The sequence below is a fragment of the Giraffa tippelskirchi genome, chromosome 1 (genome assembly GCF_054371585.1).
Source record: "Giraffa tippelskirchi isolate mGirTip1 chromosome 1, T2T-mGirTip1v1.2.pri, whole genome shotgun sequence".
NCBI lineage: Eukaryota > Metazoa > Chordata > Mammalia > Artiodactyla > Giraffidae > Giraffa > Giraffa tippelskirchi.
Genome location: NC_137275.1, coordinates 201,591,005 through 201,609,495, shown reverse-complemented (window position 1 = coordinate 201,609,495; position 18,491 = coordinate 201,591,005). Strand labels below are relative to the sequence as shown.

Below are 18,491 nucleotides of genomic sequence, written 5' to 3'. Positions count from 1 at the left end.
GTTTTTCTAGGGTGATCCAGTTGACAATATATTTGAACAGAACCTAAAGATCAAGTTTTACATCAGTTCTGGGTCCACTTCTCCATCTTCATATAGTGGAGACGAAGCAGATACAGTGAAGGTACCTCTCTGGGGTAGATTTGCTTCAGAACTTTTCACTTGTACCAAACAAAAGGAGACTGAATCCAGTTCAGAAACAGTACCTTTTCTCTAATCAGATGCATTGCTTATATAAGAACGGTCTATAGAGAATATTAAGTTTACCTTAATATATATTATATATCATATATAATGATATTATATATCCTTGTATATTATATATTATATAATATAATATGTATTACATGTATTATATATATAATCATATATTATATATGTATACATATATATAATATATACATATATGTACATGTGCATATATATATGTATATGTGTGTATATATGTATACATATATATGTACACATATGTAATATATGCATATATGTATTACATTAGATGTATATTTTATCATTATGTATATTATATACTTATATGTATATATGTATATATCATTATATATATTATATGTATGTATATATAATATATATTATATATTATATATATTATTTATATATTGGCATATTATGTATTATACATTATATATGTATATGTTATATATATTATATATCATATACATTATATATAATATATGTATGTGTTATATATATTATGTATTATATATTATATTATACATAATATATTATATATAATATTTAATGATATAAAGTATATAATATATATACATATACAAACTATATATAATATATAATATATATACATATATATGTATACTACATATATAATATATGTATACATATATTATATATGTATACTACATATATAATATATGTATATTATACATATATTATATATATGCACATATACACATATATGTATACATATACATAATATATATTATATTATGTATAAGTTTATATATTATATATATGTTATGTATATACATAGATGTTATATATGTTATATATGTTATATATATATGTTATATCTTATATATCATATATATGTAATAATTATACATATATAATATATGTAACTATATATAATATATATTGTATATTATATATTATATTTTATAATATAGTATATTAATAGTAATATAATAGTATACTATACTATATTATATTATATATAATATAATATATATAATATTATTATATGTAATGTAATATATAATGATATGCTATATATAATATTATTATATATTATATAATATATAATGATATATAATATTATTATATATAATATAATACATATATAATGATGTATAATATATATTATATAATATAATACATATATAATGATATATAATATATATTATATAATATAATACATATATAATATATAATATACTATATATAAGTGTATATATCATATATGATATATATAAGTGTATATATCATATATTACATACTATATATATTATAATATGATGTGTATAATATTTATTTATATACATTATATTATAATATATATTACATATATTATATATAATTATATATCATATATTATAATATATATTATATAATATATACTTATATATCTTATATATGATATAACTATTATATGATATATAATATTATATTATAATATTAAGTTATATGTAATGTATTATATGATATATACTAGTTATATATGATATATATAATATATGTGATATAAATATTTTATATATATATATATGTATCTGGTAATAGTTAATATTAAGTTTAACTGATAATCATGTCCATGGTGTGACAGGGTCTGGCAGGGAAAGTTCTCTCATTATTTTCATTGCTTTAGAAGAACTAAAGAGCCTCTTGATGAAGGTGAAAGAGGAGAGTGAAAAAGTTGGCTTAAAGCTCAACATTCAGAAAACTAAGATCATGGCATCTGGTCCCATCACTTCATGGGAAATAGATGAGGAAACAGTGGAAACAGTGTCAGACTTTATTTTTTTGGGCTCCAAAATCACTGCTGATGATGATTGCAGCCATGAAATTAAAAGACGCTTACTCCTTGGAAGGAAGGTTATGGCCAACCTAGATAGCATATTTAAAAGCAGAGACATTACTTTGCCAACAAAAGTCCGTCTAGTCAAGGCTATGGTTTTTCCAGTGGTCATGTATGGATGTGAGAGTTGGACAGTGAAGAAAGCTGAGCGCCGAAGAATTGATGCTTTTGAACTGTGGTGTTGGAGAAGACTCTTGAGAGTCCCTTGGACTGCAAGGAGATCCAGTCAATCCATCCTAAAAGAGATCATTCCTGGGTATTCATTGGAAGGTCTGATGTTGAAGCTGAAACTCCTATACTTTGGCCACCTCATGCAAAGGGTTGACTCATTGGAAAAGACCCTAATGCTGGGTAGGATTGAGGGCGGGAGGAGAAGTGGACGACAGAGGATGAGATGGTTGGATGGTATCACCGACTCGATGGACATGGGTTTGGGTAGACTCTGGGAGTTGGTGATGGACAGGGAGGCCTGGCGTGCTGCAGTTCATGGGGTCGCCAAGAGTCGGACACGACTGAGCGACTGAACTGAAACTGAATTAACATCAAGGAGTTAAGCTGTAACAGGAATATTTTACATAATCTTATCATAACATAAAGTCTGGTATTATGTAAGGCATAAAAATACATTTGCTAAACAGACTCACAGACTTTGAAAACAAACTTATGGTTACCAAAGGGGAAACTTGGGCAGGGCAGAGAGGGATAAACTAGGAGTTTGGGATTGATAATACAAGTGCTGTGCTGTGCTTGGTCGGTCAGTTTTGTCCAACCTTTTGCAATGACATGAACTGTAGCCCCCAGACTCCTCTGTCCGTGAGGATTCTCCAGGCCGGAATACTGGAGTGGGTTGCCGTGTCCTCCCCCAGGGGATCTTCCCAACTCGGGAATCCAACCCAGGTCTCCTGCATTGCAGGCAGATTCTTTACCATCTGAGCCACCATGGAAGCCCAACAATACTGCAGTAGGTTAGCCTATCCCTTCTCCAGGGGATCTTCCCAACCCAGGAATCAAGCTGGGGTCTCCTGCACTGCAGGCAGATTCTTTATCAGCTGAGTTACCAGGGGCGCCCATAAATCACTGTATTCTAACATTAAATTAAAACAAAAACTACAAATAGTCCTCCTGAGGCCATCTATCATGGAAAAAAAAAATAAAAGAAACCCACAAACAAAACAAGACAAAAAATACTTTGCTACTGTTCTTACTAAAATGTAAGATAATTTTAGTCTCACATAATGGCACACAAAGCAGCTCTTTGTGGCCCTTTATGATAATCAGAGAACATGACTCTCTGCAAATGTTTCCTCCAGAAATCAAACAGTTTGGTGTCTGCCAGCTCATATTTTCCATTTCAGAAATGTTATTTCCCTTCTCTGCAACTCATTCACCCTGGTTAATCTGGGTAGGGTTTCTTGCTACCCACTTCAGAATCCTGGGAACTAGGTGGCAAGTTCTCCCAGAGATACGTGGGTTAGTTTGGAAAATTTTGGTGTGGTTTATAGCCAGGTCAGACATTGTTTTCAAATTCTGCTCAGAGCATTTAAAATTTTGATAACAATTTTATTTTATTGTTTTAAAATTTTAATAATCTCTCTCTCATGGAGGAAGGTACAAGGAATAATCTATCAGAAGCCCATATACTTATTACCCACAAATTAAGAAAACAGTTTGCCATTTTTGTTCAGATAAAAAGAAAATTGGAATGATACTGAATAGTTGAGTTGTCCTGGGAGGTGATCGGATATTTTGAAATGGTGTGCATTCTTCTGTCCACCCTCTTATGTTTTATATCATAGGCATGTGTTCTTCAATTTCAAAAGATTGCTTGGTCTGCTCAAAATACACGAATAATATCCCTATTGTGAAAATAATGTACTATTATCACAGTATTTATTCATGTCAAGACAGTTCATCTTTAACTGCTGTATAGTATTCCAGGTTATAAATATACTTATTTATATATTTATATATAACCATGATTTATATAATTATGTTTCTTTTTATGTATTGATGTATTTTTTCCTTATTACAATTTCTCTATTACAAAGAGCCTGTTGGGACCTGCTTGGTTATATACATATGGGAGAATTTGTTAGTTACTAGCTAATAGAAATGCATATTTTCAATGCATAATTTTGCCAACTGTTTTAATTTTTTGAAACAGTCACAAATTTTACAGAAATACTTCAAGTGTGGTATTTATTTTTCCTAGACTATTTGAAAATTGTCATTTAATTTTCCATCACCTTGAATACTTAACCTTGTACTTCTTACAAATAAGAATGTTCTCCTACATTTTATACAGTACAACCATCATCACTAACATTAATGCATCACTATCGACTATCTAATCCTCAGACACCTTCAGGTGTCACCAGCTGTCCCCTCGTGTCCACTATTGCAAAAAAAAGCAGTTCAAAATTGTACTTTGCTCTTGGTTGTCATCTCTCATTTGTCTCTTGCCATATGGAAGTCTCTTTGCTATATTAGTATCTTGCCAAAGTCTTTCTTTGACTTCATTACCTTGATACTCTAAAAAATCATAGGCTGGTGTAGAATAGAATATCCCTCATTTTACAAATGCTTCCTCGTGACTTGATTCAGGTTATGCATGTTTGTCAAAAATATCACAGAAGTGATGCTGTGGTCTTCTCCTTATATGCTATCAGGTGGTACATGATTTTGATTTATTCCACTGCTGATCATGCTTACTTGACCTCTGCACTAAGGGGGGAATTTCCAGGCCTGTCCACTGTGAAATTACTTTTTTCCCTTTGTAATTAATAAGTATTTTGTATAGAGGTACTTTGAAGCAGTAAGTACCACATTTCTTAACAATTTGCAATTTACTAGTATCTGTATGGACACATAGTTTTTCATTTTACTCCATTGCTTACAATCCATTATAGTCATAATTTATTCTAGTGTTCAAATGGTTGTATAGCTCATCTTGTATTTTTCCAGCCATGGATTTAGCCATCTCTCCAAGGAGCACTGATTGCTTTTAGTGGAAAATGGTATTTAGAAGACAAGGTTTGGGTGTTAGGTATGCTTGTTGATATGGTATGTCACTATTCCAGAATGCTTGTTGGATAGAGATAGAGAAAAATATATTTATATATCAGTCTCTATGTAGAAATCTATGTGTCTGTGTATCTGTCATCTATCATCTCTACTCTCCTACTCATCTACCTACTTATCTAACTACTTACCTATAAAAACTATGAGTTCATACACACATTTATACCTCTAATTCCAAACCAACATTATAGGTTTCATTCTAGTTTTCTCCTTTTCTACACTGGTAACTTCTTTCTGTGACAGTGAGAAACTTGCTCCTTATTACTCTCAATATACTTATTATTCTGTCACCTCTGTTCTCTGTGAGCAATCTGTCATCTCTGCAGCTACCTCATCACTTTTCACACTGCATGGGCTCTGTGTCACTAGCTTAGATTACCCTCCTTGTGCACACTCATCTCACCTTGCTGGGAATAGAGTTTTTAAAAGCCAATTTCTATTCTCACTTAGCAGCACATAAGAATTCTCATTTCCTTATACCCGTGTCGACACTTGCCACTACTAGACCACTGAAATTTTGTAATTCTGATGGGTATGGAGTGGTATCTAATTATTGCTTTCATTTTGTCATGTAGAGGTTTTTCATTCTATTAGTAAAATAGATCTCTTTCCTTTTACTGCTTGAGGTTTTTAATTGTTTTCTTACAATTCCATTTCTATCCTATCCTTCTGTCCCTGAAGTGCCAAAAAGATTTAAAGTTTTGCTTTTTGCATTTAGGTCCTTAAATCGATAGAAAATTATATCTTTGTTTGCTCTGAAGTAGGAATATGACTTTTGCCACCATGATACCATGATAGTTAGTTTTCCCAGGCCCAATTCATTGACTACTCAATGAACTCCTAGTAATTTAGAATGTCACTTCTATCACATATCAGCTTTATTTAGTTATTTACTTATTTATTTGGTTGTAAAATATACATGTTTTTGAACTGTGGTGTTCAAGAAGACTCTTGAAAGTCCCTTGGACTGCAAGGAGATCTAACCAGTCAATCCTAAAGGAAATCAGTCCTGAATATTGATTGGAAGGACTGATGCTGAAGCTTAAGCTCCAATACTTTGGCCACCTGATGTGAAAAACTTTGGAAAAGAACCTGATGCTGGGAAAGATTGAAGGCAGGAGGAGAAGGGGACAACAGGGGATGAGATGATTGGATGGCATCACCAACTCAATGGACATGAGTTTGAGCAAGCTTTGGGAGTTGGTGATGGACAGGGAAACCTGGCGTACTGCAGTCCATGGGGTTGCAGAGTTGGACACAATTGAGCAACTGAACTGAAAATATACATAAGGGCTTCGTAGGTGGCTCAGTGGTAAAGAATTTGCCTGCCAATTCAGGAAACATGAGTTCAATCTCTGGGTCCAAAAGATCTCCTGGAGAAGAAAATGGCAGTGCACTCTGGTATTTTTGCCTGGGAAGTCCCATGGGTAGAGGAGCTTGGCAGGCTACAGTCCATGGGGTCACAAATGAGTTGGACACAACTTAGTGAACAACAACAACAATATTGACATAATATAAAATATTCCATTTATTCATTTTTAAGTGTAGAGTTCAGTGGAATAAAGTACTTTCACAGTGTTCTGTGAATGTAACTATTACAGTATTTATTTCTCAAAATTTTCCATCTTCACGAACAAAGTTTTATCCTCAATAAACCATAATTTGCCATTTCCTTTCCCCTCAGTCCCTGGCAAACTCTCATCTACTTTGCATCTTTATGAATTTGCCTGTTCTATATATTTTATATAAGTACAGTCATATACTATTTGTCCCTTTTTGTCTGGCTAATTTCACTTAGCATAGTATCTTCACATTTCATCCCTGTTATCGTGTGTGTCAGAATTTCAATTGTTTTTAAGGCAAAAGAATGGACAAATAGACCGATGAAATATAATAAAATGCCCAGAACCATACAGAGGAACAAAGATAGTCTGTTCAACAAATGGTGCTTGAAGAACTGGACTTGCACATGCAAAAAATATAAACCTTAGACACAAACCTTACACTCTTCAAAAAATTAATTCAAAATGGATCATAAGCCTACATTTAAAGTGCAAAACTACAACATAGGAGAAAGTCTCAGTGACTTTGAGTTTGATAATAACTTCTTAAATATAAAATCAAAAGCATGAGCCACAACATAAATTTTTTTAAGTTGCACTTCATTGAAATTAAAAACTTTTGCTCTGTAAAAGAGACTAAGAAGACTGGCCACAGACGGGGAGAAAATATTTGCAAAAGACAAATATGATAAAAAAAAACTGTCATCCAAAATATACAAAAACTGTTAAAACTCAACCATAATAAAACAAACAACTTGATTAAAAATGGGTCAAAGACTAAACAGAGACCTCAATAAAAAGAAGATACATAGATTGAAAATAAGCATAGGAAAAGATGTCCATATATATGTCATCAGAAAATGCAAGTTAAAACGATGAGATACCTCTACACATCAAAATCTGGGACAAGAACAACATCAAGTGCTGGCAAAGATGTAGAGCAGTAGGAACTCTCATTCATTGCTGGTGGGAATGCAAAATTGTTCAGCTACTTTGGAAGACAGTTTAGCCATTTCTTGCAAAATTAAACATTCTTACAATACAGTCCTGGAATCATGTACCTCGATATTATTCAAATGAAATGAAAACTTATCCCCACACAAAATCCTGTACATGGATATATTTAGAAACTTTATGTATAATTGCCCAAGCTTGAAAGCAACCTTCCTTCAGTTCACTTCAGTTCAGTTGCTCAGTTGCACCCAACTCTTTGAGACCCCATGGACTGCAGCATGCCAGGCCTCCCTGTCCATCACCAGCTCCCGGAGTTTACACAAACTCATGTCCAGTGAGATGCCATCCAGCCATCTCATCCTCTGTTGTCCCCTTCTCCTCCCGCCTTCAGTCTTTCCCAGCATCAGGGTCTTTTCAAACGAGTCAGCACTTAGCATCAGGTGGCCAAAGTATTGGAGTTTCAGCTTCAGCATCAGTCCTTCCAATGAATATTCAGGACTGATTTCCTTTAGGATTGAGTGGTTTGATCTCCTTGCAGTCCAAGGGACTCTCAAGAGTCTTCTCCAACACCACAATTCAAAAGCATCAATTCTTCGGGACTCAGCTTTCTTTATAGTCCAATTCTCACATTCATACATGACTCATGGAAAAACCATAGCTTTGACCAGACAGAGCTTTGTTGGCAAAGTGATGTCTCTGCTTCTTAATATGCTATCTATGTTGGTCATAGCTTTTCTTCCAAGGAGCAAGCGTCTTTTAATTTCATGGCTGCAGTCACCATCTGCAGTGATTTTGGAGCTCAAAAACAGTCTCTCACTGTTTCCACTGTTTCCCCATCTATTTGCCATGAAGTGATGGGACCAGATGCCATGATCTTAGTTTTCTGAATGTTGAGCTTTAAGCCAACTTTTTCACTCTCCTCTTTCACTTTCATCAAGAGGCTCTTTAGTTCTTCTTCACTTTCTACCATAAGGGTGATGTCATCTGCATATCTGAGGTTATTGATATTTCTCCTGGAAATCTTGATTCCAGCTTGTGCTTCATCTAGCCCAGTGTTTCTCATGATGTACTCTGCATATAAGTTAAATAAGCAGGGTGACAATATACAGCCTTGACATACTCCTTTCCCTATTTGGAACCAGTCTGTTGTTCCATGTCCAGTTCTAATTGTTGCTTCCTGACCTGCATACAGGTTTCTCAAGAGGCAGGTCAGGTGGTCTGGCATTCCCATCTCTTTAAGAATTTTCCAGAGTTTGTTGTGATGCACACAGTCAAAGGCTTTGGCATAGTCAGTAATGCAGAAGTAGATGTTTTTCTGGAACTCTCTTGCTTTTTCAATGATCCAACAGATGTTGGCAATTTGTTCTCTGGTTCCTCTGCCTTTTCTAAAACCAGCTTGAACATCTGGAAGTTCACGGTTCACGTACTGTTAAAGCCTGGCTTGGAGAATTTTGAGCATTACTCGACTAGTGTGTGAGATGAGTGCAATTGTGCGGTAATTTGAACATTCTTTGGCATTGCCTTTCTTTGGGATTGGAATGAAAACTGACCTTTTCCAGTCCTGTGGCCACTGCTGAGTTTTCCACATTTGTTGGCATATTGAGTGCAGCACTTTCACAGCATCATCTTTTAGGATTTGAAATAGCTCAACTGGAATTCCATCACCTCCACTAGCTTTGTTCGTAGTGATGCTTCCTAAGGCCCACTTGACTTTGCATTCCAGGATGTCTGGCTCTAGGTTGGTGATCACACCATCATGATTATCTGGTTCGTGTAGGTGACTGGATACATGAAGACATTGGAACATTACTCAGCAATAAAACTAAGTGAGTTATAGAGCTATGAAAAAACATGGAAGAATCTAAAATGCATCTTACCAAGTGAAAGAAACCAATCTGAAAGGGCTACATACTGTTTGATTCCAAGTATATGACATTTTAGAAAGGGAAAACTGTGTACTGTAAAAAGATCATGTAATTTCCAGGGGTTGGGGTGAAGAGATGAACAGGCAGAGCACCAAGGACTTTCACAGGAGTGAAACTACATTTTTGTTACCATCATGATAAATACACATTATCAAACATTTGTCTAAACCCATAGAATGCATAACAGTAACAGTAAACCTTAATGCAAACTATGGACTTTGGACGATTTAGATGCATCAGTGTAGCTTCATCACGTATAACAAATGTACCACTCTGGTGGGGGATTTTGATGATGGGGGTGGCTATACTTGTGTAGGGGCAGAGGCTGTGTGGGAAATGTTCGTATTCTCCCCTCAGTTTTGTTGTGAATCCTTAAATGTTCTAAAAAATTAAGTCTCAGTCAGTTCAGTTGCTCAGTCATGTCTGACTCTTTGCGACCCCGTGAACTGTGGAATTCTGGAGAAGGCGATGGCACCCCACTCCAGTACTCTTGCCTGGAAAATCCCATGGATGGAGGAGCCTGGTAGGCTGCAGTCCATGGGGTCGCTGAGAGTTGGACATGACTGAGCGACTTCACTTTCACTTTTCACTTTCACGCATTGGAGAAGGAAATGGCAACCCACTCCAGTGTTCTTGCCTGGAGAATCCCAGGGGCGGGGGAGCCTGGTAGGCTGCCATCTGTGGGGTTGCACAGAGTCGGACACGACTGCAGCGACTTAGCAGCAGCAGGACTGCAGAATGCCAGACCTCCCTGTCCATCACCAACTCCCAGAGTTTACTCAAACTCACGTCCATTGAGTCGGTAATGCCATCCAACCACCTCATCCTCTGTCGTCCCCTTCTCCTCCCGCCTTCAATGTTTCCTAGCATCAGGATCTTTTCAAAAGAGTCAGCTCTTTGTATCAGGTGGTCTAAATATTGGAGCTTCACCTTCAGCATCAGTCTTGCCAATGAATATTCAGGGTTGATTTCCTTTAGGATTGACTGGTTTGATCTCCTTGCTGTCCAAGGGACTCTCAGGAGTCTTCTCTAGCACCACTGTTTGAAAGCATCAACTATTCAGCACTCAGCCTTCTTTATGGTCCAGCTTTCACATCTGTACATGACTACTGGGAAAACCATAGCCTTGACTAGATGGACCTTTGTTGGCAAAGTAATGTCTCTGCTTTTTAATATGGTGCCAAGGTTGGTCATAACTTTTCTTCCAAGGAGCAAGCATCTTTTAATTTCATGGCTGCAATCACCATCTGCAGTGATTTTGGAGCCCCAAAAAATAAAGTCTCTCACTGTTTCCTCTGTTTCCCCATCTATTTGCCATGAAGTGTTGGGACCAGATGGCATCATCTTAGTTTTCTGAATGTTGAGCTTTAAGCCAAATTTTTCACTCTCCTCTTTCACTTTCATCAAGAGGCTCTTTAGTTCTTCGCTTTCTGCCATAAGGGTGGTGTCACATGTGTATCTGAGGTTATTGATATTTCTCCCAGCAATCTTGATTCCAGCTTGTGCTTCATCCAGCCCAGTGTTTTTCATGATGTACTCTGCATATAAGTTAAATAAGCAGGGTTAAGTCTCAGTAGAAAAAGTCAATTTCCAATTATTTTTTTCTATTACGTATAAATATGATTAATTTTTGTGTTAATCTTGTGTCATGTGTCTTTGTCAAATTCGTTTAAGAGTTCAGGATTTTTTTTTATTTGACATTCCTAGCCATTTTCTATGCAGATCATCATGTCATCTGCAAATAACATAGTCTGATTTCTTCCATTCTGGTCTGTATGCCTATTATTTCATATTCTGCTTGTTGGCCTGGCTAGAACTTTCATGTTGATGTTGAATCAAAGAAGTGGTAATGGACATCCTTGCCTTGTTTCCATTCTTAGGAGAAAGTATTTGTTTTTTCATTAGTAGTAGTAGTGCTTGCCTTTATTTTCTTATAAATGCCCTTCACCAGGTTAAGAACTTCCTTTCATGCCTAGTGTGGTGAGAGTTTTATTATGAATGGATGTTGAATTTTGTCGAAAGCTTTTCTGCATCAACTGATATGATGATATGATTTTTGTTGTTCAGTCGCTAAGTCGTGTCTGACTCTTTGCAACCCCATGGATTGCATCACTCCAGGCTTCCCCATCCTTCACTGTCTCCCAGAGTTTGCTCAGGTATGTACCATTGAATCAGTGGTGCTATCTAACCATCTCATCTTCTGCCACCCTCTTCTCCTTTTACCTTCAATCTTTCCCAACATGGGTATTTTCCAGTGAGTTGGCTCTTTGCATCAGGTGGCCAAAGTATTGGAACTTCAGCTTCTGCATCAGTTCTTCCATTGAATATTCAGGGATGATTTTCTTTAGGACTGACTGGTTTCATCTCCTTGCTGTCCAAGGGACTTTCAAGAGTCTTTTCCAGCACCACAATTTGAAAACATGAATTCTTGTGCACTCAGCCTTCTTTATGGTCCAACTCTTATATCTGTACATGACTACTGGAAAAACCATAGCTCTGACTAGATGGCCCTTTGTCAGCAAAGTGATGTTTCTACTTTTTAATATGCTGTTTAGTTTTGTCATCACTTTCCTTCCAAGGAGCAAGCATCTTTCAATTTCATGGCTGCAGTCACTGTCTGCAGTGATTTTGGGGCCCAAGAAAATAAAATCTGTCACTGCTTCCACTTTTCCCCCCTTCTATTTGACATGAAGTGATGGGACCAGATGCCATGATCATAGTTTTTTGAACGTTGAGTTTCAAGCCAGCATTTCCATTCTCTTTTTTTGCCCTCATCAAGAGGCTCTTTAGTTCATCTGTACTTTCTGCCATTAGTGTGGTATCATCTGCATATCTGAGGTTGTTGATATTTCTCCCCACAATTTTGATTCTACCTTCTGATTCATCCATCCTGGAATTTCACATGATGTACTCTACATATAATTTAAATAAAAGGGTGATAATATACATCCTTGTCATACCCCTTTCCCAATTTTGAACCAATCTGTTATTCCATGTGCAATTCTAATTGTTGCTTCTTGACCCACATATAGGTCTCTTAGGAGACAGGTAAACGTGGCCTGTTACTCTCATCTCTTTAAGAATTTTCCACAGTTTGTTGTGATCCACACAGTCAAAGCCTTTAGCATAGTCAATGAAACAGAAGTAGATGTTTTGCTGGAATTCCCTTGATTTCTCCATGATCCTTCACCATGACAAGGCTGTGATCCATGAAGGGGGATGATGTGGTAATCTCTCTTTAAACAAAATAAAACTAAATTGGAGTTAAGTCATTAATAAATTGCCTCCTAAGAAGGAATCTTTATTATATTTATTTAATAAATCCATATAAAAGTCTATTTATTGGGATGCATAGTAAAGAGGCAGTTTTTTCTTAATGTCTTTGAAAATTTTGCAAGTGTCCTGAATTTCCTGCATTTACTATCAGTTTCTTAGAGTATTTTTTTCTCCATGGTTATTTACCATTTTTCAAATCTATGCACTTATAAGCTCTGCTTAACTGTGCAGCATCTTTGCTTACAGTCAGACTTTATTCTCCAGGAACATATGTAAGCATCCAATTCTTTCCATTTCAAAATGTGTTTTCTGCTATGTACGGGGAAAGAAAAATTTTATATCGCATAGACAGCTATATTTTATATGCTTTTGAAGTCTGTTTAAGAAATGTAATCTAAACTATCTGAGCCTATTTTTAGATTATTAGCATTCACATGATCTTGCTGAACCCTCTATAATTGTTTCAGTATATTTCTGCATATTTCAAATCATAAATTATTTCTACATTTATAAGACTAGTAGTTCAAAAATCTTTTGAAGATTCTGATCACATATCTACTTGTTAAAATTATCTTTCAAGTATGTTTAGGATTAATATTCTTCTTTTGGACCCCCTGGTAGCCCAGTGGCTAAGACTCCATGCTTCCACTGCAGTTGGCATAGGTTCAATCCCTGCTAGAGGAAGTTCCACATGCTGCATGGTTCAGCCAAAAAATAAAATCCTTCTTTAATATAGTCTACATGTTATGACACACATTTTAGAATAGCCAAATTGAATTAAAGTATATGAAATAAGTATATATTTTGTTTGTAGAAACTAAAAGCATAGATTTAAATTACTTAAAATATATTTTCTGCACTGTGAGAATTTTATTTTTACTGTCTTGTTGTGTAGCAAGTATAATTCTTTTGCTTTACTTGAGAAATAATTTAATTCTTATAATTTGGGTGATATGGGTGACTTACCTATATTTATTTTTGTCTCTTTGTTTCAGATCACAGATTCTGCTCACCTTCCAGTTCACACACCAACAATAAAGAGAAAGGAATATCATAGTAGAATCCTATTTCCAACTAAGGTACTTGATTTAGTTATAAGTTTAGCAAGTCCTTGAAAAATGACAAGTTGGCTTTGGTCTCTAACCTACGCCTTACTTTACCTTCTTTTCCCTCCCTTCCTTCCTTCTTATTTTCCTTGGAGACTTCTGGTTAAACATAGCAGATTCAAAAATGCATAAATGTTTTTTGCTTTCTAATGAAACTTACTAACCCAACCAAAGAGAGAAAAAAAGTAGACAATAAGTCAATGTAATTTTGGAAGATGGAAGAACCTGAGTGAGAGGTTAGGAAGGCTGAAAACTCTGAATGTCAAGGGCTGAGAAAGGTCTTGCTAAGTCACAAGATAATTAAGATTTTGCACACCTAGAAGGATTCAGGAACTAGAGACAGCAGATTCTTCAGGAGGCAGGGGCGACTTGCAGTGCTGAAGAGAGGAGTAAATTGATCATCTGAGAAAGAGCAAGTAGCCCCTGTACACACACTGCCCACGGCACAAGCAGGGAGTGCAGGTCTGTCCACCTCACAGATCAGGAAGCAGACACAAGGAAGGGGAAAAAACTGGCCAGCTAGTATTTAGGAAAACCAGATTTTGTTAGAATTTTGTTGTATATATTGCTATTTTATGCCAATAATTTCAGGTCAGAAAGACGTGATACAGAAACGGAAAATCTATAGTGGGTTGTCAACTTGATAATTCTGTGAAAACATCTACAGTTTTAGTTATTGGGGCTTCAGTGAGAAATTTCAGGTTGCTTTCTGTCCCGAAGTTATAATAGGTCTTGCTTAACTTAATAGGAGTGTTCCATTTCCTGGAGCACATTCTTTTTTATTGATAGTAGAAAATGAAACACATAATTTGCTGTAGAGAAAAAGTTTTGAAATTATTCTTTCTTCTAAAGAAGGTTTTAAAAACCATATTATTTTTGCTACCCCTCCCCAATAAAAATATGTATACATAGGCAATTTTGACTCCCTTTGTTATAAAGGAATCATTTGAAGAATTTGTCAACCTAAAATTTTTTAAATATTCAGAACATATCAGCTCAAATAAAAGTCAGACTTTATTTATTGCTACTACTTCCAAGTAGTAGTAAGGTACATTTGATCACCACTTAAATAGTTCTCTTTCTTCTTCTCCTCCTCCACACCCCCTTTCTCTTCTTGGTATTTTTGGATTTTTAAAATCAGAATTTTCCAATTGTGAAGTACTTAGGGGCAAGAATCTTAAATGTTGGTGAGAAAAGGGAAAGCTGCTTTTCTTTGTTTGGGGCAGGATGGGTTGAAGGAATCACCAGAATCACCTGTTCAAAGTTATTTAACCGTCAATGTACATTTGGTCTCTTTGTTTTACAGCGTAAGGCCCATCGGTTTTTCCTCACATCCTTTACTGCTCCCACCAAGTGTCACCAGTGCACGTCTCTGATGGTGGGTTTGATAAGACAAGGCTGCACCTGTGCCGGTGAGATCTCAGGAAGGGCTACATGGAGTCAGAGCCATAATATTCGTATCTAAGTGTTTTAGTCAGCTCAGTGCCATAACAAAGTACAGAGACTGGGTGGCTTCCAAACACAGTCGTATGTTCCTCACTGGCTGGAAGTCCCAGATCAGAGTATCAGTATGGCCAGTGCTGGTGAGGCCCTTCTTCCAGGCTGCAGACTCCTGTCTGCTTGCTGTGTCTTCACCTGGTGGAGGAGCCAAGGAGCTCTGTGTGGCCTTTTTTTAATAAGGGCGCAGATCCCATTCACGAGGGCTCCACTCCAACGTCCTCTCAAGGACCCCCATCTCCAAACACCATCACATGGGGATTAGGATTTTGATATATCATTTGATATATCAAGCATTCAATCAGAAATCTGGTTCTCTTTGAATTGTGGAAGCATGACAGTGAACTGTTCGCTTTACTAAAAATCCCTTGGAATCTATTTCATATGGGGGCTTCTGAAGAGACCTCTGCACTGTGCAGCTCCAAAGAGCCTCATACCATCCCAGCCCCTGTGAAAGCACCCCAGGGAGGTGTGCTGTGTAGTCTTCAGGCAGGGACACAGTTATTAGGAAAATGTGCTTAGACAAACTTTGTTCTCTATAGCAATAGTAGAGTGTGAGGACCACATTTCACCAGCTTATGTGATAAGAAAATAGAATGCTAGCCTTGAGTTGTTATCCTTTTATTTTACTCATTGAATTTATTACAACATCATTGAAAGAAAGAAATATAGTTTTGGAAGTATCAAACAGTGTATCACAGTGCCACACAGACACCTCATACCTCATCCTAGGGAACATACTCTGTACTAATAGCCAGTCTCTCGAGTGCCCACTCAGGGACACACAGCGCTGAGTAGGACAGCTTTCCTGTCCTCAGCACTGTGACAATCAGAGAAGCCTTAACAATACATGCATCCCAGCATATTAAACAAAGTGGGATTTTACATGGGGAATTATGTGCCCATGCAATCCTCCTAGGGCGGCAGAGGCAGCTTCCGAGCTGAGCTCCCAGGAGCATTTCCTGCTGCCAGCATCTCTCAGTCTGCTGAGCCTGGAACAGCTCCCTCCAGTGTCACAGGAAGATGGTGAATTTGGAAGCTGCCCCTACTGCTGCAGCCCTCAGAACCTGCAACTTCTGCCAGGGTCAAGAAATACCCTGCTGCTGCAGAGTTAAGAGAGCGCCCATCGAATTCAGAAGCCATTCCTGCAGCTGTTACTCCCTGTCAAGATCCAAGCCAGTAAAATCAATGTGCTGCATTTTGCAGCTCTCCTAGCTTGACTCAATTCAGAGTCTCACAGAAGGTTATCTTACCACCAGAACTTACATCAGGGCCAAAACTTAGTTCCAAGGGAGTCTGGGGCAGGTAGTTTTTAGCATTTTGATCTCTAGAATAGAGTAGACAGAATTGCAGTGGGGGTTGAGGGAGTCAAACCACTTTACCCTCCACAATCACATCTCTCTATTTCCTTCAAAAAGCATGTGGGTTCTCATGTCACACAGTCTGTGTAGAAAAAGCTCCAAGAGCTTGTCCAGTGCCTTTTCATCAGAAGAAAGGTGCCTTCTGTCTAGACCCACAGAAAGGCTTGGGAACAGCCTATGAAGGCCATGTCTGGGTAAGTGTCAATGTTCTGGGTTCCCATGAACTCTTAAAGAGCTTATTGATCACTTTTCACAATGCATGTACAATATTTGTCAGAAGTATTTATGATATGTTATACAATATAAATTATATGAAATTTAAAATATTTTTCCATCCCAAGAATATGATTTCAGAACTAAATGTAGCTGACCCCTATAGGATATTTTCAAACTTCCCAAAGTTTTCTGTTTAGACATTACCTTGCAATGAACAAATGCTAAAATCTGTCCTAATGATGTAACTTTGACTTTCAGTCAGCAATAATAACTTATGAGATTAAAAGTGAAAAAAATCTTCCTGAGAAATATTTAAAATCTGAGGTAATTTTGAAGTTACCAAATTTGAATTTAACGTTACCTTAGAGGCAAAGCTGTGACTGTTATTTGAATGAATTGCTTACCTTAATTGAAATAGTATTAATATATTTTTCACACACATGAATTATTCAGTAATCAAAAGAATTACCTTGCTTTTAAATTTCAATCATGTTATGTAGTTGGGTTCCGATCTTTTAACAGGAAAAGTGATAGATTTGTAACACATTTGTATTGTTTCAATTTTATATGTAAAATTGTGTAGTGTTTGATGTTTCAGCTTGGATTGCTTTTATGTGTTTCTTGAAAATTAAAAACTAAAGATTCCAAAGAAAGCAGGCATAGCAAAAGGATGGCAGAGGGCATTGGCCATAGTTTGTGACTTCAAACTCTTCCTATATGATATGGATGAAGAAGACTCAAAACCCAATGTTGTAGTGAGTCAAGTAATTGACATGAGGTAAGCTTTGAAAGGGAGAATGTTTTTTTCAAAACAAAATCTGGAATAAAAATGGTTTCTGATATTCTTTTAAGTAGTGTTGTCACTTAACTTTACGTTACGTTCCCAATTTTCACCATTGCCATGAGAACTTTAAAAAAGAAGATTCTTGCCTAAAGTTTGCATCATTACCTCTTAGGTGTGGATTGTAAGTGTGTAATATTTGTAAGAGTTTTTTTTTAAGTCAGAAGTTTATTTTCTTATTATGTCTGTGTGTGTATGTAGCGGGGCTTCCCTGGTGGCTCAGCAGTAAAGAATCTGCCTGCAGTGCGGGAGCTTCGGGTTCGATCCCTGGATTGGGAAGATCCCCTGGAGGAGGGCATGGCAACCCATTCCAGTATTCTTACCTGGAGAATCCCATGGACAGAAGAGCCTGGTGGACTACAGTCCATGAGGTCACAAAGAGTCGGACATGACTGAAGTGACTTAGCGCAGCACAGCACAGCACATGTGTATAGCAGGAAAGGAAATACTGCCTCAAAATCAAAAGTTCTTTACATTGAGATATTATTTATGTATTATAAAATTCACCATTTAAAAATGTGCAATCCACTGATTTTTAGTATATCACAAGCTTGTAAAACCATCACCACAACCTAATTTTAGAAGATTTTCATCACATCAAAAAAAAACCCCTTATTAATTA

General features: G+C 36.4%; 1 protein-coding gene across 9 annotated transcripts in view; it reads left to right on the top strand.

Moving 5' to 3' along the window:
• LOC145518869 (serine/threonine-protein kinase MRCK alpha-like) overlaps positions 1-18,491 on the top strand; it is a 62,495-nt gene that overhangs the window by 25,291 nt on the left and 18,713 nt on the right. For all 9 annotated transcript variants that reach the window (XM_081524000.1, XM_081524008.1, XM_081523991.1 and 6 more), the window contains 5 exons: positions 11-121; positions 13,844-13,927; positions 15,261-15,366; positions 16,870-17,006; positions 17,670-17,806. In XM_081524000.1, coding sequence (XP_081380126.1) covers positions 11-121; positions 13,844-13,927; positions 15,261-15,366; positions 16,870-17,006; positions 17,670-17,806 — 575 coding nt within the window. The remainder of the gene's footprint in view (positions 1-10; positions 122-13,843; positions 13,928-15,260; positions 15,367-16,869; positions 17,007-17,669; positions 17,807-18,491) is intronic.